Below are 24,657 nucleotides of genomic sequence, written 5' to 3' on the forward strand. Positions count from 1 at the left end.
TCAGAAGCATCTAGTAGTGCCACGCCAGTAGAAAGAGTTGAGCTCACAAACTGACTGACATCCGATTATAATAATAAAAAACCCCTCTTGGTTCAATTGGAAGAGAGGTGAGCAGTGGCGGTGAGATCATGCTTTGATGTGGGCGGTGATACATTTCCTTCATGATAGCGATATCCTCCTCGTTGTCATGCATTTTTCTTCTTAATAATTCAACTTTAGCTTATAGGCATAGCTATGTATTTTGAACTGAGCCAACTTTAGCTAATATACTTGCATTAAACAGGCAAATCAGGCCCATGTCCCCTCTCATGGGCTCCATTAATTGGCCATTCCATTTGTTTCCGGTCCACTTTTCGAGAGATTATTCACTGTCCCGAGACATAGTCGCGTGGTGCTCCAGATCTATCCCCAATCATGCATCGGTGTGAAAACCGCACGCTGACGTGTGATGGTGGTGGAGGGGCTTGTGGGCATATTGGATACTCCCTCCGTCCCATAATATTTGTCCGGTCCGCGAAACGAAGACTACAAAATAATACATTTCTTTCGAGAAATAAATTTAATTTTTTTCATAAGTTAAAAGAACTCGTCGAGATCTAGTAAATTGTTGAATTTTTTTTCAACTTTTCTTACAAAAAAAGTATTATTTTTACATCTCCGTTTTACGGATCGGACAAATATTATGAGACGAATGGAGTAATTTTTTCAACTTTTCCTGTAAAAGTTTCTGCACTCTCAATTCCCTCCTCCTAAAAGCCTTGGAACAAGACAAACACTGACTCCAAAACCCACCAGCTTTTCTTACTTTTTGGCCATCATGACCTGTCTATCATGTGCAGTTCCACATTTTTTCTTTGTTCCTAATCCTTTCTCCCCTACCTCTCTCTGTTTGAAATCAATTTCTGTGCCTTGTGGGTATTTTGATTGCTTAATCATGAGAGAGAGTCGAAGAAAGAAAAGGGGTGTCTGGAATGAAGTTTGATCCAAGATCCTTGTTTCCATGAGAGAGAGAGAGAAAAAGAGAAAGTGAGAAAAGGGGTGTCTGGAATGAAGTTTGATCCAAGATCCTTGTTTCCATGAGAGAGAGAGAGTCGAAGAAAGAAAAGGGGTGTCTGGAATGAAGTTTGATCCAAGATCCTTGTTTCCATTTTGTTCCATGGTTTCTATCCCCCTTCATCTACTGTCCTCCTTTGAGCAAGTACCTTCCTTACCTATTACTTTGTACACATGTTTCAATACACTATTAGCTATTAGATCACGAGATGCGAAAATGATCTCGAGAACGATCTAATAGCTATACGTGAATTTAAACTTAGATGTATAATAATTTTGTTTCAAAAATTCCTTCGGCCTTCTCGTTCGGTAATCGATGAACTCTTGGATGGATCTCGGACCAGGCTTCATTCCTCACACAACCCTTTTCTTGAAAAAACTACGTACCCATAGTCAAGGTAAGTACCGAGTGTACTGAGTTCCCACCTTGTAAATCAAGTTCAGTCACTTCGAAATCGAAAGCTACGACAAACAAAAATACAGGTTAGAGAACAATCTAGGGATGAAGGAAACTCAGCTGCAGTTACTGTGTTTTTGTTCTTCTTTTGCAGGTTGAAGAATTAGCTAGCGGCATCGTTTGCAATTATGCAAGTTACTTAATAAACTATTCTGTCTATCCAACTAGGGTTTTCCTCCCTCCTAGCTAGCACATGCATGTGAATCTTCCAAGAATGAATCTCTCTCTCTCTCTCTCTCTCTCTCTCTCTCTCATATGGGGGTATCCAAGATAACCCTAGCATCGACTTTTGTTCTTGTACTATTACGTAATTATCAAGTCGATTTAGTCTTCTTGTTGCTTGCTTATTGCGGTCTATGTGTAGAATGTGTTACTATTTCTTCAATCCTTTATTTGTGTAAGTATTATTTCATGCAATAATTCTGTGTACCTATGAGATACCCTGAAAATATCTCAACGGTTCAGATTCACTGTGCCGTTGATTTCTCCATATTGGGTATTTTCGGGATACTTTTTATGGGTACCTAGCATTGTTCTATATTGTTATCACGTAACACAACTTTCCAAAGAAATGTTTTAGGGAAATTGCACAGTTGAATGAGATTGAAAAAACAACATTTTAGATCGGGACAATCTTACCACCGGAGGTGGTTGCTAAGATGGCAAGCAACAATGTGACGGTGAAATTCCCCCAAGCACATGGTCGTGAGTTCGAATCTTGCTTGTGGGTAGCTAGTCCTTATGAACCAAATGTTATGTCTTTGACACCATCTGTCCAGCGTGCACCTTTGGGGGGGGGGGGGGGGGGGGGGGGGGGGTTGTGGTGACTGGGAGTAAAGCTGTAAATGAACTGAGCCATTCGCGAACTGTTCGAGGCTCGGTTCGGTAAGAGCTCGTTCGAATTCGATTCGTTTGCTAAACAAACTGAACTTGAACCTCAATTCTAGGTTCGTTCCGTAAATGAGCCGAACTTGAACCTAACGGTATTCGGCTCGGTTAGGTTCGCGAACCTATACTTAAATTTAATTAATAATTCAATAGGGGTCTATTTGTAAATGTAAAAAATTTTAAGCTTGTATATATATTTCAATACTTTTTTTTCTCCAAAATTCTATACGATCAATGAGAAAGTTTGGGTTCGCTTGAATTTAATGAGCTGAGCCGAATCAAACTTGAGTTTTGACGAGTTCAATTCGAGCTTAGATTCGGCTCGGCTCGACGATTCATTTGAGTTTAACGAGCCAAACTCGAGCCAAGATGTTCAAGTTTGAATCGAACCCGAGCCGAATCCAAGCCGAACTCGAGCCAAATTAATATCTTAACAAACCCAATCGAGCCGAACCCGAGCCTTGAAAAATTTTAACGAGCCGAACTCGAGCCAAATTGTTCAGGCTCGAATCGAACTCGAGCCGAACCTGAGCCGAACTCATACCTTTACGAACCCGAGCCGAACTTAACAGGGTTCGGCTCGATTCGGTTCGCTTACAGCCCTAACTGGGAGGGTAGGTAGGGGACACACCAAAAGGATGCCCGGCTCTTTAGTGTCTCACTGGATAAACATGCTATATATGACTGTTGGGAACCTCTCTTCCGAGGGTTGCAACTGTGGTCTCCCCTCCCAACCTTTTGCTTGGCTTGCTACGTATTTGAGCGATGATTCTACCGCACTTCACCACATAGATATTCGCATTTAGCACAGTACTGTTCTTATTTATTTATTTTATTTTATTTTTTCACAGTTTTGTTCTTGTACGCAACAATTAGTTTTCAGATTCAAATCATTGTTCTTATTACATGTATAAATGCAGTGGAGGGCTTTACATCTTCTCGATGTCCTTTTCAATTCTTTTTCTTTTCTGACTTTCTACTACTCTTAGTCATTTTCACACTAGTGTGCCATACAAGCATTTTCCAGTCAGCTACAATATGAGTCTATTATTTGCAATCTTATGACTACGAGGACTGAAAAACTAGGGCGATTAATTATGAGTCTATTATATATAGCTACTTTGACTAATTAATCATGAGTTAGGTCTAGAAGCAATTAAGCAAATGCTTACAAAGCCCGGCAAGATGGTCGTGAGTTAGGTCTAGAAGCAAGCAAATGCTTACAAAGCCCGGCAAGATGGTTACTAGGGCGAGGCGTCCACCGGGGCAAGTGGATCAGATGAAGGCGGCGAAAGAAGCGATATCGACTAGAACTAATGGGTTCATCAGTTCATGTGTTAATTTTGACCAAAGTTGTACGTAGTAGATTCTCCTCAATTTTCTTTGCCAACCTCTAGCCTTCCCAGTCCAACAAGCTCCATCGGGCCAGATTGATCCTCCAGCAACTACCATCGAACAAGTGTAGCTGCCTTCTTCATTACGGGATTTTTATTTTTCTAAATTTTAGCTAAGAAACTTTTTTACGGGATCGATTCCTATTTTTCTTAATTTTAATGAAGAAAATTTTATTTTGGACTTTTTCCTTTCATTGAATATGCATGGGATTTGTAAAAGCTTAATTCTTGCTCTTGATATTTTGTGTGTGGATAATTTACGATTATACTGAAGCAACCCCACTTACAGGTGCAAAGGGGCATACCCCAGAACAAGGAAATTCAAACTAAGCCATATAGGATAAACAAAGCCAAGAGCAAAGAGTAACAACTCAAGGCTCATACTATCCAGAAAACACACAGACATGAGACAACTATCAATGAGGATCAAACACTTTTCTACATGGTCAAGACCAAGAGTAAAACATGGATCAATCAGCCTCTTTCCAATATCATGTGGTAAATATTTCTAAGATTGGACGCGTTTCATGGAATCATGGCCATGCAATCGCCTTACCATCCACGTTCTCCCGTCGGTAAGCCCCATTTCCTACTGCCCTACTCATCATATAATTAAGAGCTTGTTCGTTTGGGCCTTTAAATTAAAATTCCTGTGCACGATCCACAATACGTTTTCTCCATCTATCTTTTTCCACTCAAACCTCTTTTAAAACCCAAAACGAACAAGTCTTGATAGTCTTTCTAACTTGAACCATGCTTTATGTCGATCGGGTTCTTCTTGTTGTTCACCACCTTCCTAATTAAGCTTCCTTACTCCTTAGGACCAAGTCATTAGACTTGAATACCTTGGCCAAAGTTCCTAGTCAAACTCCGCGGATTTTAATTAGCTGAATCACTCTTTTCCTCTACGAGGTCAAGTTCTTGGGCAACTACATTCCCTTCGGCCTTTTGCTATTCGGGGTGAATGGTTTGTTAAAGTTACTAGTTAGTCCAACTTGTTCTATTTTGTAATTGGGATAATTATTATAGGACTTATGCCCTGTTCCAGAGCACCTTCTTAAAAAATAAGTACTTATTTCACATTTTCAAACTCAAAAATAATGTAAATGAAATTTTTTTTTTTGCACCGTATAAAAGATCTCAATGAGATCTATCAAATAAGATCTACATTAATAAGAAAATTATTTGCATAAGTATAATATTTTTGAGTTTGAAATTGCCTTCTTAAAATTTAAGTACTAATTTCCCTTTCGAGAACGGGGCCTTAGTTTGTTTTGTGTTGTTCTTGGGCCCAATTGTTATGTTAAGCCCATGCTGTCCATCTCTATTATTATGTATAAAGAAATCCCTTATATTTGAAGTCGATGCAAGGCTTTGTCGATATATTTGTAACAAATTCCGTATTGTAAGTTCCGTTAATTAGGCTTACATCAATATAATTTCTCATTTTGATCAACAACAAAAAAAATGCTGAGCGGCTCCGATTTCATGATCAGAAGAGTCCAAACGGGATGGGCTTACGATTTACAGTTTAGCCTAAAAGCTATGATCAGGCCCATCTTACCCTTGCCCTGCCACGAGTTGGGCTTGGGAGCTGGGTCCAACTCCAAGTGGATATATGTTGATTCATGGGAACGGGATAAAAAAGTGAGCGAGTGGTTGTCATTTTTGATTGACTACTTTACCAAACTTTAATCTCCCAATTTGCGCAAATGACAGAAAAGTATATTCGGCTGACGAAAACTGGGTTGTAATCGACACCTAAAGATACGTTTTCTTTGTCAAAAGTTCCCCATATCTTACTGCCCCTGTCGTCTCGAACTTTGTAAAATGTTCCTCTCTCTCTCTCTCTCGTTTGTCAAGATTGTATGAAATGTAGATTCAGGATCTGTTATATATGCAAACACCATAACTGATCCCCTACAAATTGTTTACAGTATGATCCAAGGCAGCATTAGAGATTCTAAACGGCGCATCAATAGATTTGTGTATGAATCTGAATATATTGGGTGATCTTGGGACCCATGGGGCCATGTGGTGTCACAACGCTCCTATCCATCATACATTTATGTCCGTTCAAAATCATACATTAATGTGGAGTCAACTACTAAGTATATGAATCACACAAAAATGTGTAATGAACGATTGAATAATTCCTTGTCCAGCTGATCAAAACCAAATGTCAATTGGTATGGCTAACCACCGATTGTGGTAGCTTAGATGGCAAAGGTGAGTGGGTTTAAGCTCCCCTCTTCGTGTCTGCGGTTCGAGTCCCCCTAGTCCCCCTGCAAGGATTTGTTCCTTGCCTTGCAAGACTTTGGTAGGCTATGTGGAGGCCCCTTTTCCATCTAGTACCTAAGTGGTGTCCGTGGTAACGGTTTGCTCTCACGAGCAGTAGTTATGATTTGAATTTGACATTCCACTAGACAGATCGTTAACTCTTATAGTTATGCCCAGGGAGTTGCTACACTAGTCGTCCCTTCCATTTGATTATCAAAAAGATTTTGGTATGGCTAAAGCGAGGGAAAAAAAGTAAAAAGAATCTTACAAAAAGGGAAAATTACTCCTAGCTAAGAAGCAAAGGAAAAGAAAAGCAGCAAAAAGAGAAGTCGGTTTAGCTAAATAATGGTCTAAAGTCTTCTTCCACATGAAGTTAAGCACCTTTTCTCCACCCCCCCTCTGTCCACCTTTTTATCTCTTTTTATCGTCAAGCCAAGAACTCCATCATTCTCTCCGCGTTTAGATTCCCCATATATATCTATATCCTATATCTATCAGCATACACCTTCTCTCTCTCTCCCTCTCTCTCTCTCTCAATGTGCATGATAGGCATGGCACAAGTGCTAGTAATTTCTCTCTAATCTTTGCCAATTTATTGCAGCCATGTCGACTGTTCGGAAACTAATAGTGGAAGTGGTGGACGCACGTGACCTCCTCCCGATAGACGGGCACGGGAAGTCGAGCCCGTACGTGATTCTCGACTACTACGGGCAGCGGAAGCGGACCCAGACCGCTACCCGCGATCTGAATCCGACGTGGAACGAGGCGCTCGAGTTCAACGTCGGGAAAAAATCGTCCGATGTGTTCGAAGATGTGCTCGAGATGAATGTTTACCACGACAAGACGCTCGGCCCGACGCGACGCAGCAATTTTCTGGGTCGGGTCAGGCTGAGTTCAAGGCTGTTTGTAGAGAAAGGGGAGGAGGCCTTGATTTATTACCCGTTGGGGAAAAAGCACTTGTTTAGTTGGGTCCAAGGTGAGCTTGGGCTTAAGATTTACTGTGTCAACAAGGTTGTTCCGCCGCCGCCGCCTCCTCCTCCTCCCTCGCCACCGCCAGCAGTGGAACAAGTGCCAGAACAAGCACCAGCCTCTGCTTGTTCGAAAGAAGCAGTGGCTGATGCTGGGAAGTCCGACCCACCAGTGGAGGCAGCACCGGGAAATGCATCAGAGCCGGCGCCGCTGCCACTGTCCGAAGGTGGAAATGTATCAGGGTCGCCGCCACCGCCATTGTCCGAAGGTGGTGAGAAAGCAAATGAGGAACAATCACTTCCGGTGCAGCAAGAAAATGATGCACCGGGAGGGGAAAAACCGCCAGCATCGGACCCAACACTGGAAGAGCAAGGTAGGAATCCAGTGGAGTTGGAACCACCGCAACCAGATGCATCGGCGGAAGTAAATGCGTTTACATCCACAAGATCAATTCCTAGAGTCAATATTTCTGGTTTTAATGGTCCAGGTCCTAAACCCATCCCTAGACTTTCTTCAGTGGGTAGTTTCGCATCGGATCTATCAGAAACAAGCCAAATCGAACGGTCTACGTTTGATCTGGTCAACAAAATGCACTACCTCTTTGTTCGGGCCGTGAAAGCCCGATCCCTTCCCACCAGTCGTAATCCAGTCGTCAAGATTGCTGTCTCGGGCTGTCAAGTTCAGTCCAGACCCGCCCGGAAAACCCAATTTTTCGAGTGGGACCAGACGTTCGCTTTCGGCCGCGATACACCCGATTCCTCCTCCATACTGGAAATCTCGGTCTGGGACGAGGCAGGGCACAATTTCTTGGGTGGAATTCTATTCGATGTAACAGAAATTCCTCTCCGGGACCCACCCGATAGCCCTCTGGCCCCACAGTGGTATAGATTGGAAGGAGGTGGAGCCCACGTCGGCGATCTAATGATCGCCACGTGGGTCGGCACGCAGGCCGACGAATCATTTTCCGACGCGTGGAAGACCGATACAGCCGGTAACCCCAGTTCCAGGTCAAAAATATATCAATCGCCTAAACTATGGTACTTGAGACTAACGGTGTTGGAGGCCCAAGATATATTTCCGTTACTTCCGTCGAAGGAAACTTCTCTCCAAATCAAAGCTCAGTTGGGTTTTCAAGTCTTGAAAACCAAAACCTCCGCCACGCGTAACGGGACTCCGTCATGGAACGAGGACTTGATGTTTGTAGCCGCGGAGCCGTTCACGGACAACACCCTAATAATTTTTCTGGAACTCCGGCAACCGAAGGAATCGGTCAGGCTGGGCGTTACTTCCGTGCCACTAACGTCCATAGAGCGCCGGGTTGATGACCGCCAGATCGCAGCCAGGTGGTTCAATTTAGAAGACCCGAACGAGGAAAAGAGGATCTACAAAGGTAGGGTCTGTCTATACCCTTGTTCCTTTAAATACTTGTAACTTGTTTATTTATTTAAAATTAATAAATTTTTTTTGCTAATAAAAAAAAAAAGGTAGGATCCATCTACGTGTATGCTTCGATGGTGGATATCACGTGATGGATGAGGCGGCCCACCTTTGCAGCGACTACCGTCCAACGGCGAGGCAACTATGGAAGCCCCCGGTCGGGACCATCGAGCTAGGGATCGTGGGATGCAAAAACTTGCTACCCATGAAGACAATCGACGGTAAAGGGTCCACAGACGCCTATGCTGTGGCGAAATACGGTAACAAATGGATACGTACTCGATCAATCTCAGATAGTTTGGACCCCAAATGGAATGAGCAGTACACGTGGAGGGTCTACGAACCGTCCACCGTGTTGACTATTGGGGTGTTTGATAGCTGGGAAGTATTCGAAATGGACGGCAGCAAAGAGTCCGTGAGACCGGATTTTCGTATGGGAAAGGTAAGGATTCGTGTGTCCACGCTGCAGGCAAGTAAAGTGTACCGAAATTCTTACCCGTTGATCTTGATGACTCCCGGTGGGTTGAAGAAGATGGGTGAGATTGAATTGGCCGTTCGATTCGTCCGTGAAACCGCGACCCTTGATTTCCTACACGTGTACTCGCAACCTTTGCTGCCGTTGATGCACCATATCAAGCCGCTCGGCGAGGTGCAACAGGAGATGTTGAGGACAGCTACCGTGAAGATCGTGGCCGCGCACTTGGCACGATCCGAACCGCCACTCCGGCGTGAGGTGGTGACGTACTTGCTCGATGCTGATTCGCACGTATTCAGCATGCGGAAAGTGCGCGCAAATTGGTTCAGGATCATCAATGTTGTGGCCGGGCTTTTTGACGTGGTCAAATGGGTGAACGACACGCGAGCGTGGAAGAACCCGACCGCTACGTTACTGGTGCATGCATTGCTGGTGATGCTGGTGTGGTACCCTGATCTGATCGTTCCCACGCTGGCTTTCTACGTGTTTGTCACCGGGGCGTGGAACTATCGTTTTCGATCGAAGAAACCGATACCCCATTTCGATCCGAAAATCTCGTTGGCCGAGTCGATCGATCGCGATGAGCTCGACGAAGAGTTCGACACTATGCCGACTGGTAGACCAAACGAATTGGTGCGAGCAAGGTACGATAAGCTAAGAATGATTGGGGCACGTGCGCAGAAGGTATTGGGCGATTTCGCCACACAAGGGGAGCGTATGCAATCGCTAGTTACTTGGCAGGACCCGCGTGCGACCGGCATATTCGTGGCACTTTGCTTCGTCGTGGCCTTGATTTTGTACCTGGTACCGTCGAAAATGGTCGCGATGGCGTGCGGGTTCTACTATCTACGTCATCCGATCTTCAGAGACCGGATGCCATCGCCCGCTTTGAACTTCTTTCGAAGATTGCCTTCTCTCTCTGATCGAGTTATGTAATCTGGTTTCCAGCAAAATGAAGTATGAAATGAGTGATAAGCAGATTCATACATTACTTAATTCCAGCTTTTCTCCTCCTTCCATCACTGTTTTTTTTTTTTTTTTTTTATTTTAAATCAAGCTAGTTTCATGAGTATGACTACTTTCACAAAATTGCTCATATGGTCAGCTTATCGAGTTTTTTTGAGATCATAGTTTTACTAGCAATTAATCATGAAACAGTTTTTCGAAATTTCCTCTCCGAATTTTCGGACGTATGCTGCCTTTTTCGCAGAAATCTAACGGTGTTCCGGAAATTCCAGTTTTATGATCCTGATTGAGATCCTTTCACAATTCGGTTGTGATATCTAACATGTTATGCATTTGCATTAATGTTTCTATAAACGTTTGGGCATGCGATACGTGTGCAAGTGAGCGGAAAAAATCCGCGGTTGAGCCGTCTTTCATGATTGGACAATTCAATCGCATAAAAACGAAAGACAAAAAAAAAAATTAAAATAAAAGTTGCAGTAAAGGACTTGAATTGTAGAATTGATTACTAACTAGAAATTGCAAACATATGCATTATGGGGTTGCAATTTTGTCTGGTTCTTTCCATTACAGAGGAAGAAGGAGATAATTAGGTCAATTATAAATGAAAATGGATAGAATGGGTTAACTGATCCAAGAGAGCAGTTATCGAACGTTAAGTGATGGGTTTTTTTTAGTTTGCCCTTACGGTTGAGGTTAATAGTTAAATCTTTTCTGTAAATGCAATTAGTGTTGGAGGGCTTTTGTGTCCACTGAAAAATCCATGCGGCTTCAATAAATGATGAGACCAAACTGGCCGGGGTTCTCCCTTTACATATTAGATTAGAATATGTATAAACAGCATGGTGTAACACTAAAAGGAAAGTTGAATATTAATCAAAGTCTTCTATCATGAAGTATCGAGGTCCGGTTTTCTTTAATTTGAGCCAACTGGAGGTCTTCCTCCCTTGAAAGTGGGATTTTTCTCTTCTTTCATTTTATTTTTATTTTCTGTGACGAAAAAAGTTCGTAATAAGCCACTAAAACACTACAAAAAGAAAAAGAAAAAGAAATTAAACGCATATTCTTATCGATTAATTTTATATCCCTTGCGGTGTTGGTATTTGGGTCGTGTTTTCCAGCCCATAAAAACATGGGGGCCCTCTTAGCTCTAAAGTGAATCAAGTGGGCCAAGTCTAACTTCGGCACTTGTAATAAACGGGAAAATGACGGCCCAGGACGTGTTTTGATAATTAATATCCGCCAAGGATATGCTGAGAACATTTGTTAATGCTGAAAATGTCCTTGGAGAGTATTAATTATCAAACACGTCCTTGGCCGTCATTTTCCCGTAATAAACCACTAACCAGGCCCGACAGAAAGTGTTTTTTTTCCTTGGTAATGGAGGGTGTTTCGGGCACCTAGTTGAGTAGGTTAAGTGAAATTATCCTCTTGCTCTCTACTCGAAAAAAGTAATTCGGGTCAACTTGCATGCATATTTCACGTAGTGTATACCATATAAATAAACACAAACGACAGAGCAGATATGCAAAATAAAACCTTGTACATAAAAAATCTAACATATGCCCTAGCTAGTATTGGTGTTAGTGTTCCCTATACCTTTAATTTGAACCATGCATTGATCCCAAGTATCATGCATGCGAGTACATAGTGTCTATCAATATACGGTCTACTATTGACGTTAGTTTCCACTGTTGCTGATATTGTAGCCGTGTTATCAATGAGAAATGGAATGAGAGAGGCCTTTTTTTTTTCTTCATAAAGGGCAAAAAGTGTTTATTATTAGTATAGTCAGCGAGGCCAGGATTAAACACAAGTACATACTATCATGCATGGAAGCACGTAGTGCTACCAATACCCTACTATACCATTCCATGCCACCTCCATGCGAGGGGAGGCCATTGATGGCTTGTAAAATGCACACTATGAAAGTTCCTGAAAAATGAAAATATTTCGCATAATTAAGAAATTATGTGCGAGATGTTCTTTAAATTTTTCCCCACTGGCAGCGAAGCATCCTTTGTCTTGTTTATTATGTCTACGAGAGACGAAAACGCGAATGCATCCAGAGCTTGCTTTAAACTCAGCCGTATATAATGGAGTATCTAGCTACTACCTCAATTCCAAAATATTTACGTGGTTCGCGAGATGATTGACTTAAAATAATACTCTACATTCTTCCCAGAGAAACTTTAAAAGTTTTTTCATAAATTAAAAGAAATCATTGGTCTCAAGTAAAATATTGTTGAATTTTTCTTAAATTTTTTCCCGTGTTATATACTCCCTCCGTCCCTTTTTTTGTGTCCAGTATACCATTTTGGGCTGTCCCTTAATAAGTGTCCATTTTGTAAAGTTAGGGGGGTAAAAGTTGGTGTATTGTCTATTTTGTCCCTAAAAGTAGATTTTATTTTGAAAAGTTAGTGAATAAAAGTGTAATAATAATGGGTAAGTAGGGAAAGTGGAGGAAAAAATTGATGTGAAAGGCGTAATGATTATGTCTTTTTAATAAGTTGGAGTTACGAAGCAGGACACTTAAAAAGGGACGGAGGGAGTATATTTCTACGTTCTCGGTTTGGCACACCAGACAAATATTTTGGGATGAAGGGAGAGGTAGTATTCACTTTTCAGGAAAACAACAAAAAAAAAGAGGCTCCCGTTTCAAATATGAGAATAACTTATTCACTGAGTTCCATGGATAAGTTATTATCGAGCTCGATATAGGTCGTCCAAAAGCATTTTGGACAATTTGAATTAAAAAATATAATCTATTACGGTAATAATTTATCTTATTAGCAGTAACATATTGTTTTTAATCCGAATCGTTTAAAATATTTTTGAACGATCGAAATTGAGCGTTTCCGCGAATAACTTATTCCAAATGGATCTGATTTGACTGTAACGTTCAACGACAGGTCCAAAACATAGGGAACATGAATAGATAGCGGGAAATGCAAATCGAATTTATTATTTATGTTAGAAAAAAACCAAGGGATGAAAGACAAAGATGTACCAGGGTTACCGTTCATGCATGTGGGACCAATAAATGTCTACATTTTTATGTTCTTTATTTCAAGAAAGGTCAACATAGATTATTCTAATTACTTAATTAGTACTTGCTTGGCATGCCAAAAACAAAAAACGTAAAGAATGGCAAATTAGGAAATGATTATGCAAAACGCAAATAATCTTTGCAAACTGTACTCAACAGCTTCAATCCTAGAGCAAAATAATGACAGATCCGTTCAGGGCGGATAACGAATCCGACACGGACGGATCAGCCGAAAAGGATCACTAAAGCAAAAGTACAATTTATTCTTGCGATGGAATTACTGGTAATTTAATATTTTAGCTGACACAATTCACAAAACTACGATTTAAAAAAAAAGTTGATCGGTGTCGATTTCCTGAACAATATATATATTAAATGAACAAAAGCTACATTTTTTCACTGAGATTCATGAATTAAATGAACATTTGAATGGGATTTCTTTAATAAATTAGATTCACTACACAATACTCATATTATTTGTTCATAATAACTAAGTTGGTATTTTATTTTTTATTTTTATTGGTAACGCAATAAGACATGATGAGACCTTGGTCAGTTGCTTGCATGAATTCATGGACGGAAAACCGGACGATGATGCCCTCCATGCAAGGGGTTACATCAACAAATAAAACCTCCAGGAAAAATGGAAAACAAGAAGGGGAGATCCAATCATTGTATTTGTCTACCACTTTTTTAATGGTCCGGACTATTGCCCAAGAGCTCGATTGGATGCGGGATAAGTTTCGGAATGTCAATTTTGTTGCCAAACCAAGTCAAAAATGTCACATGAACCCCTAATCCCCCCTCATTACTTCATCCCCTCCTTCATCCACCATCTAATCGGGGCCTAATTAATTAAGGTCCATCCTTCAAAAATCGAGAATATATACATATGTCTATGTGTGTGTGTACCAACGTGTTTGGATACATGGACATGAGAAAGCTAATAATAAGTGATTATCCTCCACGAGATCGCATGTTTGAATTGTTCAAACCTTCGGGTGACTGGACGGATTTCTTAGTCATTAACTTTAGCACCTCAGACTTAGTCGAGACGTGCGTAAGATGATCCCAAACATCTGGTCATAAAGAAAATCTATATCTATATAACAATATTTCTTAAAAGAAGACAAGAAGGCCAGGGAGATCCAAACATACTATGTATGTCCACAATTTTTTTAATGGTCCTGCTTGACTTGAGGTCCATCCTTCAAGAACCGAATCCATAGATATATATTTCTAAAAGATTCAAAACAATACCGTTCAGTTGAGCCTAACCCCGAATAATCACTCCTGCGCCTGGCTGGAGACGATAACGGCTCTTTTGGTACATTATATTATGGCGTACAAACAAAATAGCTGGGAGCTATGCCCAGACAAATTGCCGGGAAAATGAAGAATGGCATGTAATGTATGAGAAAAAAGTTATTCACGGAGGAGCCGCGTCTAAAAATATTTTAGATGGTCTGGATTAAAAACAAATTGTTACTGGTCAAAAATATTTATTTCCGATCAAAGTTTAAAAACATATCTCAACTATTGATTGCCGAAACAGACGGATGTGATTGCACGATCTCCGTGAATAAGTTATTCTCGTAGTGTATGGGTACTTTCAAGTTTCAATCACATGCTGACATGTTAGAACTGTGGCTCATATGTTAAGTATGAAGAGATACTAAGAAGTTCTAAAAAGAAAGCTAGATGCTGGAGCGGAGCAAAACGAGTGGAGCGAAGCGCAACAAGTGGACTGGAGCGACGGCATCTAGCCCGTCACATGCTGATATGTTAGAACTGTGCCTCATATGTTAATTATGGTACGGTATCATACAAGGATATTTTTGGGATACAGGCCAAATCTAGTTAGGATTAGAATAGAGTAGGTTTAAATGTTCTTTGTTGTAAACCCTATTCCATATTGTGATAATAAAAAAACAGCAGCCGCTCTCGCTCTCGTGGACGTACCCGATTTTGGGAAACCACGTATATCTCCGTGTTGATTTCTTTACTGTTTGTACTAATATATCGTGCATGTGTGTGTGACGATCCTAACGTGATATATATATATATATATGAATACGTGTGTATATATCAATATTGAATATTTGAAAAATAGTACTAGTATTAAAATAGTATTACTAGACCAATGTGTTCTATAAATAGCAGAGCATTCACTTTCATCAAAACCCATTACAGGCAGTAGTCTCCCCGCTTCTCTCTCACTCCCTCTCCCTCTCCCTCTCCCTCTCCCTCTCTCTCAATTGCCATCTCTCTCTCTCTTTCTCTCTCTACAAGTACAGTCTACAAAAGGCTTCTCATTTTCTGAGCCCCTCTCGGCCGGTAATTTTCTTCTCTGAATTGTCTCTCTTCCAAAAACTTCTCTAAATTTTTGTATTGATCTGTTATTCGTGTTTTTTCGTTTGCAGTTATTTTTTTTTTTATGAAATTGTAATGCACATTTTAATTACTTTTTTTTATACAAATACCGTAGCTCTATCTAGAAAGTTTAAAAATATATATATCTCTAAAGCCCCATACAAAACTACACTTAAAACAAACAAGTTATTCAAAAAAAGTCAAATGATCAAACAGTTAAGTCAAAGCTTGCTCTTTTGAAATCGTTTGTAGGAGAAATTTTTGGGTGCAAATAGAGTATATTCACGTGGTACATAAGCGCGCATCCGAACCGTCCAAACACATTTTAAACGGTCAGGATTTAGAGGCTGAGAAAGAGAAGAGAGAGTGCTCATCTAAGTAGGAGAGAGAGTGTTTGGGTTTGGGACGTACAAAACACGTTTAGACGGTTCGAATGCGCGCAGAGTACCGCTACGTGGTACCCAATTTCCTAGCCGATTATTAGAATCCTTTTCCCTGACCTGCCATCTGCTTCAAGTTGACATAGCATGCATGCCTTAAATGCAATATAGTACTATGAACTGTACCATAGTTCTTCTCCCTACAATGGCAAAAGAATTTCTCCAAGATAACCCACATTCTATTTCTAACTCAACAACGGTATTAACTGATTTTCAGACTTGAAGGGCAATTTGGGAAGGCCAAATGGCGAGAATCTCGACTCCTTTTCGGGGCATTCTGGTCATATGTTTGTGCTGGGCAGCCATGGCTGCCGAAGCAGCGTACACGAAATACCAGGATCCGAACCAGACCATAAAAGTTCGAATCGAGGACTTACTGAGTCGGATGACTCTGGCGGAGAAGATTGGCCAAATGACGCAGATTGAGAGAACCGTCGCTTCCGGTGAAGTGATCGAGCAGTACTTTATTGGTAATTCAACATCTCATCTTCCTATCATTCATTCTTTTCTTTTGGATTTTCATTCTTTTTAATTTGAATGATTTTGTTTCTCTAAAGATAGGTTGAGACATTGCGAGTCAGACCAAATGGGTGCAATGTGACTCGTGGGGCACAACACCCGTCATTCGAGGGCGGAGTCAAAATTTCCGATGTTTGAAATACTAAAAAAATTACTTCATGCGTCACAATTTAATTGTTCTTTTTGAAAGTTCGTGTCACTTTTCAATTGATTATATCTTGTAATTTATAATATTTTATGTAATTTCGAAAATATTGTATTATAAAAGTAAGGGAAAATTTCACTCAGACCCCCTGAGGTATCTGACAATGACAGAAAGTACCTCTCAGTTTTCAAAAATGACAGAAACCTTTCCTATTTTACAGTTTGGGTTTCATTCCGTTAGTTCCATTAGTGAAATGGACGGAAAACGTACGGAAAATGAAATTTTCAATTTTATTTAGTTCTACAGCTATCTTAGGGCTCTTATTAAACGTCTTAGAGCAAAAAATTAATTATGACCCTTTTAGATAAAATGATCAGAAAAATAAGATCTTCGCACCAATTCAAACAGATTAAAAATTGGAGCACTTAAGTATCTTCTCTTCATTTGGTTCTATGGCTCTCTCAAGGCTCTCATTGAAAGCCTTAGGGCCAAAAATTAACTATGACCATTTAGGATAAAATAATAAAAAAATAAAAAATTTTGCACCGATTCAAACGAATTAAAAATTGGAGCACTTAAGTATCTCCTCTTCGTTTAGTTCTACGGCTATCTTAAGGCTCTCATTGAAAATCTTAGAACTAAAAATTAATTATTGCACTTTAGGATAAAATAATTAAAAAAATAAGATTTTCACACCGATTCAAATGGATTGAAAATTGGAACACTTTAAGTATTTGCTCTTCATTGAAAGCCCTAAAATCAAATAAAGAGCAAAATTTTAAATGCTCTAAATTTTAATTCGTTTGAATCGGTACGAAGATTTTATTTTTTTAATTATTTTATCCTAAATGGTCATAATTAATTTTTGGCTCTAGGACTTTCAATGAGAGCCCTAAGATAGCTGTAGAACTAAATAAAATTGAAGATTTCATTTTCTGTACATTTTCGTACATTTTCCGTCCACTTTACTAACGGAATGAAACCCAAACTGCGAAATAGGGGAGGTTTCTGTCATTTTTGAAAACTGAGGGGTACTTTCTGTCATTGTCAGACACCTCAGGGGGTCTGAGTGAAATTTGCCCTAAAAGTAATAGAGATTTATCAAACAAAATTCATATTTAATATGAAATTAATTACGGATTTAAAGATATAACCCATTTTTTAACCGATTAAAATGGAACGAGGGACAATTAAATTAGGACGGAAGAAGTAGAACAATAGCATCTATAGTAAATTAGGAGCTCTATTGTGGGTCAATAGTAGCAAGTCATTGGGTGAAGATATTTGAGCACGAGAAATTTTTGGGTGCCGGGTAGGTACTACGTCACTTGGCCGATATAGTGTCCGAACAACACATCTGGGCCGTCCAAAAGTGTATTGGAGTGCCCAGATTGAAACACTCTCTCTCTTTTCACCCTAACACTTTCTCTTCTTTCTCTCTCTTCAAATCCGAGCCGTCCAAAATCAAAATGGACACTCCGGATGTGCCGAGGGCACTAAAAATCTTTTCTTCGACAACTTATTTTTAGAAATCAACGAGATTACAAGTTTGTACAAGTTATGTTAGCATGACACGGTTACATAAAAAGATACTCCGTAAAAACAATTGAAAACGAGTTTACTACAAGTTTTTTTTTTTTTTTTTTTAACGATTGAAGAGGAGTTCAAGAGTTGTGTAATAACTTATTATCGAGTCATCTAATTCAATTGTAAACGGATCAATCGGATGCGGATTATTCAACTTATCGACTTGGCACTCACGGTGTTCCTTATATTGGGCAGGGAGCGTTTTGTCCGGGGCTGGAAGTGTTCCGGTTGTAAATGCGACAGCCGGGACTTGGATCGACATGGTAAATGGTTTCCAAAAAGGCGCGATGTCGACCCGCCTTGGCATCCCAATTATCTACGGCATTGACGCTGTCCACGGCAATAGTAATGTCTACAATGCTACCATTTTCCCTCACAACATCGGTCTTGGAGCTACTAGGCAAGTGTATACATCCATAATTTACAACTTAACAAAACACATACTTGAATGTCTTTTACATTTTTCAATCCATTTTTTACACACCCCTATACATTTTTCAAACATTTTCATATAGTATATTTTTTCAACCTTAACAATAGCCCCGTGGGTCGTTTTTAGCAGCTTTCTTGACTATACAGTGAAAGGAAACTGCCTATATAGTTAGGGAAACTTTATAAGAAGAAAGTGGTATATAGTTAAGGAAACTACTAATTTAAAGCGGCATTATAAGTCAAACGGCTTTTTTTTTTGTCCTAATTATAATTTTTTCGCATTTGTTAGTTTTTCACTTTTTCTTTTTCATCGACATTTTGAGGATTATTGCTTCGTCATGATGAGAAGAATCTAATAGGTAAAAAATTACGATCGAAATCCAGAAATTGAATTCTACACTCCCTTTTTTGACATCTGGACTCCTTTTTTGGATTTTAGTGTTGAAAGTGTATGTAATTTTTTTGCTAGAAAACAAAAAAAAAAGTGTAGATATCAAAAAAGGGAGTGTAGAATTCAATTTTTAATAAAGAAAAAAATAAGTCAATAAGCTAATCTTTTCATCTTTATGCAAAAAAAAAATGGATTTTAATCGTAATTTTTTATTTTTTAAATTCCTCTCGTCATAACGAAATAATAATCTTGAAAAAAATTGATGAAAAAAATTAACAAATGCAAAAAAATTGAATAAATACCAAAAAATAAGTTATTTGACATATGCCAAACTAGGGAGGAGCACTACTCATTACCCTTAAAAACCCTTAGACGCTCCCCACGTCTCACTCTCCTCTTAGAATTTTTGTTCGTTTTGGGTACTCAAAATTCCTGCATACGGCTTCCAATAAATTTTCTTTATTTATCTCTATACTCATTACTCTTAAAAACCTACCTCATAATCCAAACCGAGAACATTGCTAATGCTCATAATCCAAACCGAGAACATTGCTAACGGCCTTGGACCGTCTCACAAATCATTCACAGCCACACAATTTCTCACCTGTCTCAACCACCCATTAAATTTGCCAAGACCATTGCTAACGGAGAAATGCTAAGGGTAAAGAAAATGGGCAAAGAAAATACCTTTAAAGTGTACATGAACGGTTCAGATTCACTGCACAGTAAATCTGAACCGTTTATGTACACTTTAAGAGTATTTTCTTTGTCAATTTTCTTTATCCCCTCTTGCTAATGGCCTTGGACTGTCTCACATGAACTACTCACCCCTCTTTCCCAACTCAGGCTGGCCCCACTCATCTTAAATTGCGTCTCCCACTCTTCTTAAATTACGATTTCGATCATTGTTGCGGGTCTAAAAAAAATCCCACAATCAGTCCAAACTAAACCAAACTGGTTGGGATACGGCCCCATACATGAGATAAACTTATTCACGGCGGATATTTACAGCTCCACGCAATCTCATCCATCCGTTTTGACAATCAATAGTTGAGATATGTTTATAAACTATTACCGGAGTAATACCGTTAGTAGTCTGTCTTTAATCTGGATCATAAAAACACTTGATAAAGTTTTTCTCTGCATGAGATACATACATACATGTATATATCCATATTGATATTGATCCAGTACATGATTCAATTGATGAATGTTCAAATGGGTTTTTTTGTAACAGAGATCCTGACCTAGTCAAGAGAATTGGAGCAGCGACTGCCCTTGAAGTCAGAGCTACAGGAATTCAATATACTTTCGCACCATGTATTGCGGTACGTAATTACTCAGTTAAAAAAAATTCCAGAAACTACTTTTTGTGTTATAGTTTCAAATGTATAAACTCATCTAATAGATATATCACACGTTGTGTGCGTGTATAGGTTTGTAGAGACCCGAGATGGGGTCGATGCTATGAAAGCTACAGCGAAGATCACACAGTTGTTCAGGCAATGACCGAGATCATTTCAGGATTACAAGGAGAAATTCCTGCTAATTCCCGGAAGGGTGTCCCCTTTGTTGGTAACGGGTAAGAATCTCGCATTTTCGATATTGTTACCTAACTATGTTGTGTAGCATGCACGTGTTGCGACAAACTGGTTCACTTAAAAAAAAATAATGCAAAATTCACCTTAGACAATGATATTCATCTCATTCTCTCGTGTTTTTTTAAACTCCAGAGGGGAAAATCTTCAAATTTCTTGTCACGTTCGAGTTGTGGCGGAGGCCCTCAGGCTCAGCATCCCGAGCTTCTGAGTTTTAATTTTAATTTTTGTATATTATTGATAATTATAAGTGTATAGCTACTTATTATCTTAATAATTTTAGTTTGATTTTAATAAAAAATTGATTATTTTACATTCTCAAATAAAAAAATAAGCACGTAACAGTTGAAGTATCTTAAAAGAAAAAAAAAAAAACAAAATGATTGTCATACTTTAACTGCATTAGGCTAAAATCATTTCAACGTACAAATGTAATGAATTGAAAAATAAAAAACTTTATGATATAGTAAGCATACGTTCCGATAAAAATTAATTAGACATCTCCTAAGCTAGCCCCCGGGTTCAAAATTCTGACTCCGCCACTGCGTTCGAGCCTGCTCTCTTAAGAAAATTTTGAACTCTAATGCTATAGTGTCAATCAATGAATGAATCAACACTCATGCAAAGAGACTTTCCGTTGCCCGTGCTACTTTGTGTGCAGATTGTTCTGCACATATGATATTTAATGATGATATTAAGACGTTGTTAACTTATTATCGTACAGATAAAAATTTCAATGTTGTTTCTGGCGCTGAAGATGCTTTTGAGTCTTGAGTACTTGAATCTTTGTTAATTTTCCGGTGGTTTCTGCATTTGTCTCTGCAGAACAAAAGTCGTGGCATGCGCTAAGCACTACGTGGGCGATGGAGGGACAATCGGTGGAATCGACGAAAACAACACCGTTATAAGCAGGCAAGAATTGATGAGCATCCACATGCCTGCTTATCTCAATTCGATTGCCAAGGGCGTATCAACCGTAATGATCTCCTACTCCAGCTGGAACGGGATAAAAATGCATGCCAATCAGGAACTTATCACCGGTTACCTCAAGAACCAACTGCGCTTCAGGGTACGCATAGATGAATTATTCAAGTACAAACAAATTTTTTTCGTTCTTTCCTTCTGTCTCGTATTGTGATCGAGGAAGTGACTAAAGTTCAGTATGAATCGACAAAAATTATTTCAGGGATTTGTCATCTCGGATTATCAGGGCATTGATAAGATCACAACTCCTTTGCACGCCAACTATACGTACTCTGTCCTAATGGGAATCCAAGCCGGCATCGACATGGTCAGTCCTCATCAACTTCTTCAGTGTTTCCGTCCCTTGCGTACTTTCCAAAGCAGGAAAAGATTCGTGATTTCGAACTTTATAAATGTGGTTTCGGGATTGTTTTCAGGTCATGGTTCCTTTCAACTATACGGAATTCATCGACACCCTAACCTTCTTGGTGAATCAAAGCTTCATTCCAATGTCCCGGATTGATGATGCAGTAAGAAGGATATTGCGGGTGAAGTTCACAGCGGGCCTCTTTGAACGCCCGTATGCTGATTACAGCTTCGTTAACGAGCTAGGACGTCAGGTTAGCAAGTCTATCTATACTGCACATGCCATACTAATCTTTCTTGGGAAAAAAAAAAAGATGGAATCGTCAACCTTGCGAGTCATGACATATACTACGAACACAGGAGCATAGAGAATTGGCGAGGGAAGCTGTGAGGAAAACTCTCGTGTTGCTGAAGAACGGTAAACCAAACGAAAATCCATTGTTACCCCTTCCGAAGAAGGCAGCAAAAATACTAGTCGCGGGGACTCATGCCGACGATCTCGGTAACCAGTGTGGTGGGTGGACAATCACATGGCAAGGAATGAACGGCAACAATAATACAATTGGTACATCCTCAATAAACCCCATATACTAAAATAGTCCTAGTTTCTGTCAAGAACATGTCTTGTTCATACGAAAAATATTGACTTGTTCCTTTCTGTTTTTTTTTTTTTGGTTTGGCAGGAACCACAATCCTTGATGGGATTAAGAAAACCGTCGACCCGACGACTGAAGTAGTCTACAACGCAAACCCAGATGCCAACTACGCCAAGTCTGTCGAATTCTCGTATGCTATTGTGGTGGTAGGAGAGCCGCCATACGCGGAGATGTTTGGCGACAGCTCGGATTTGACAATCCCCGAACCGGGCCCGAGCATCATCGCAAACGTGTGCGGATCCGTGAGATGTGTTGTGGTCCTTGTAACCGGTCGCCCAGTTGTGATTCAACCGTACGTCTCGATGATGGACGCCCTTGTAGCCGCCTGGCTACCGGGAACGGAAGGCCAAGGGGTCGCGGATGTTTTGTTCGGGGACTATGGTTTTACTGGGAAACTCTCTCGAACTTGGTTCAGGACCGTCGAGCAGCTCCCGATGAGCGTTGGCGACCAAAACTATGACCCTCTGTTCCCCTTTGGATTTGGACTAACAACTCAACCAAACAAGACGCAGTAAGAGATTGTGGAAGTCTTTAGGTGCATTTTATCATTAGTGGTGATCTTTCGTTTTAGGCTTTTTCTTGTTTTTGGTACATCGAAACAGATTGTGGTTCCTACCAAAGAAGTGAATGAAAGAACTTTGGGGAGAGATTTTGTAATTTATCTCCTCTTTTCTTAACGTTTTGTACTCTCTCTCTCTTCAGGGTTCATTGAAAAATATTATGAGAAGTCAAAAATCTTCCAATATATGTATCTGGAATGTGCCTCTGGCCCAACAGCGTCAATGAATGCACTAGTTGTTAGACGTAAGGAGGTTAGGAGTTCAACTTTTCTAAGATACTAATCTAATTATTCTAACAAGAGGAAGACTTTTTCACGGCCGCTCAATGAACAACATGTTTATGGAGTGACGCAATCTCAGCCGTTCATTCGCGCAATTAATGTCTGAGATTCGTTTTCAATTATGACCGGTCACAATTAACTTTTTCCTGAAAAAGTTTCATTAAAATCTGGACCGTCCAAAACACTTTTGGACAGCAGCGATTCACTTTCGTTTACTTTTTTATGGAAACTTCCGTAAAGAAGTTTTCCTCTTCTAACGATACAACTTTCGCCGAGAAAAAAAGAAAAATGTATGGGAAAATGAGGGCTAAGGACGTGTTTTGATAATTAATATCCGCCAAGAACATTTTCAGCATTAACAAATATTCTTAGTTTGTCATTGGCGGGTATTAATTATCAAAACACGTCCTGGGCCGCTATGTATCTCTAGTGCAGATATTCGGAAGCTTGTAATTGGGTCTATTATTATGTTTGTATTGGGGCTAAGTTTTTGTTTTTTAATTTGGCCCAATTATTTGGTCAAGCCGAAGTCCACTAGCTTGGGCTAACTTGCCGTATCTAACGAGATAGATTCAGAGAGCAGCAGCTTCTCCGTTTTCAGTGTTGTACTTGGAAAAGAAATTTTCTCTGTTTTGAACAATCTAGTTTTGGTTTCTTGCAGTGTGCAAATGTAACTTTAAATATTATTCCTTTTTCTCATAAGAAAATGTAATCTTAATTCCTTTTCCTTTGAAATATATGACTTGCGAACAGTGGCAGAACAAGTATTTTTGTCCGAGGGGAGCCGATTTAATAGATACATTTTTATCTAAGTGGATTCTTATTATAGTGTAGAATCTTTGCTTTAGAATGCATCTGTACATTGAAGTTATTCCAGCCTAATGTTTTAAAGTTGTATGAATCGTTTTATTCTATTCTTTAGGCTACAACCAAACTCACATGTTTTTTTTTTTTTTTTATCTATGAAAGAAATTGAAAAATGAGAATGTAAAATAACCTGTTTTTATTAAATCAAATCAAAATTATTGAAATCATAAAAGTTATTACACTAATAATAACAATCAAAACTCAAAATTAGATATCATATTAACCAAATTTTTTAAAATTGGAGGTGGTCCGGCCCTCACATACCTCCACCCCAGCTTGCTAAGCCTGGCTTGTTTTTCGATTGCTTAATATAAATTTCATAGCGAGGTATGGGTCGTCGCCCTTCAGTGCTATACAAGGAACGATTAGAAGGTGGAAGGTGATGAAAACAGAGGAGGATTACACTCGATTTCGAGTTACATAAAACCACAAACTCAGAAACTGTGTTTCTCTACACATTTTTTCTCACGCTCTTTGACCACTCTACATTTGCGTACTTCGCATAATCAGA

At 39.6% G+C, this 24,657-nt stretch overlaps 2 protein-coding genes across 2 annotated transcripts; both read left to right on the forward strand.

Annotated features, from left to right (window-relative positions):
- Positions 1–720: 720 nt before the first annotated feature.
- Positions 721–9,972, forward strand: LOC131318503 (multiple C2 domain and transmembrane region protein 16). The gene is made up of 4 exons (XM_058348324.1): positions 721–1,536; positions 4,082–4,367; positions 6,674–8,431; positions 8,526–9,972. The coding sequence occupies exons 2-4, from the start codon at positions 4,328–4,330 to the stop codon at positions 9,887–9,889; spliced, it is 3,162 nt and encodes a 1,053-aa protein (XP_058204307.1). The 5' UTR covers positions 721–1,536; positions 4,082–4,327; the 3' UTR covers positions 9,890–9,972.
- A 5,238-nt stretch (positions 9,973–15,210) lies between these two features.
- On the forward strand, positions 15,211–23,099 carry LOC131318508 (uncharacterized). Its single transcript, XM_058348332.1, has 10 exons — positions 15,211–15,305; positions 15,999–16,251; positions 18,228–18,432; positions 20,093–20,183; positions 20,292–20,437; positions 21,279–21,522; positions 21,640–21,744; positions 21,854–22,036; positions 22,143–22,347; positions 22,466–23,099. Exons 2-10 carry the CDS (start codon positions 16,026–16,028, stop codon positions 22,951–22,953), a joined length of 1,893 nt encoding a protein of 630 aa, XP_058204315.1. The 5' UTR covers positions 15,211–15,305; positions 15,999–16,025; the 3' UTR covers positions 22,954–23,099.
- The last annotated feature ends 1,558 nt before the right edge of the window (positions 23,100–24,657 follow it).

Source organism: Rhododendron vialii, chromosome 3a, assembly GCF_030253575.1.
Source record: "Rhododendron vialii isolate Sample 1 chromosome 3a, ASM3025357v1".
Classification (NCBI taxonomy): Eukaryota; Viridiplantae; Streptophyta; class Magnoliopsida; order Ericales; family Ericaceae; genus Rhododendron; species Rhododendron vialii.

What these genes read in the sequence shown, in the direction of transcription:
- LOC131318503 (XM_058348324.1), top strand. Translation starts at nt 4,328, where the DNA reads ATGGCCATGCAATCGCCTTACCATCCACGTTCTCCCGTCG. An exon ending in CCATCCACGTTCTCCCGTCG is followed by an intron (nt 4,368 to 6,673) that starts GTAAGCCCCATT and finishes AATTTATTGCAG; the next exon opens with CCATGTCGACTGTTCGGAAA. An exon ending in GGAAAAGAGGATCTACAAAG is followed by an intron (nt 8,432 to 8,525) that starts GTAGGGTCTGTC and finishes AAAAAAAAAAAG; the next exon opens with GTAGGATCCATCTACGTGTA.
- LOC131318508 (XM_058348332.1), top strand. Translation starts at nt 16,026, where the DNA reads ATGGCGAGAATCTCGACTCCTTTTCGGGGCATTCTGGTCATATGTTTG. An exon ending in ATCGGTCTTGGAGCTACTAG is followed by an intron (nt 18,433 to 20,092) that starts GCAAGTGTATAC and finishes TTTTTGTAACAG; the next exon opens with AGATCCTGACCTAGTCAAGA. An exon ending in GTCCCCTTTGTTGGTAACGG is followed by an intron (nt 20,438 to 21,278) that starts GTAAGAATCTCG and finishes TTGTCTCTGCAG; the next exon opens with AACAAAAGTCGTGGCATGCG.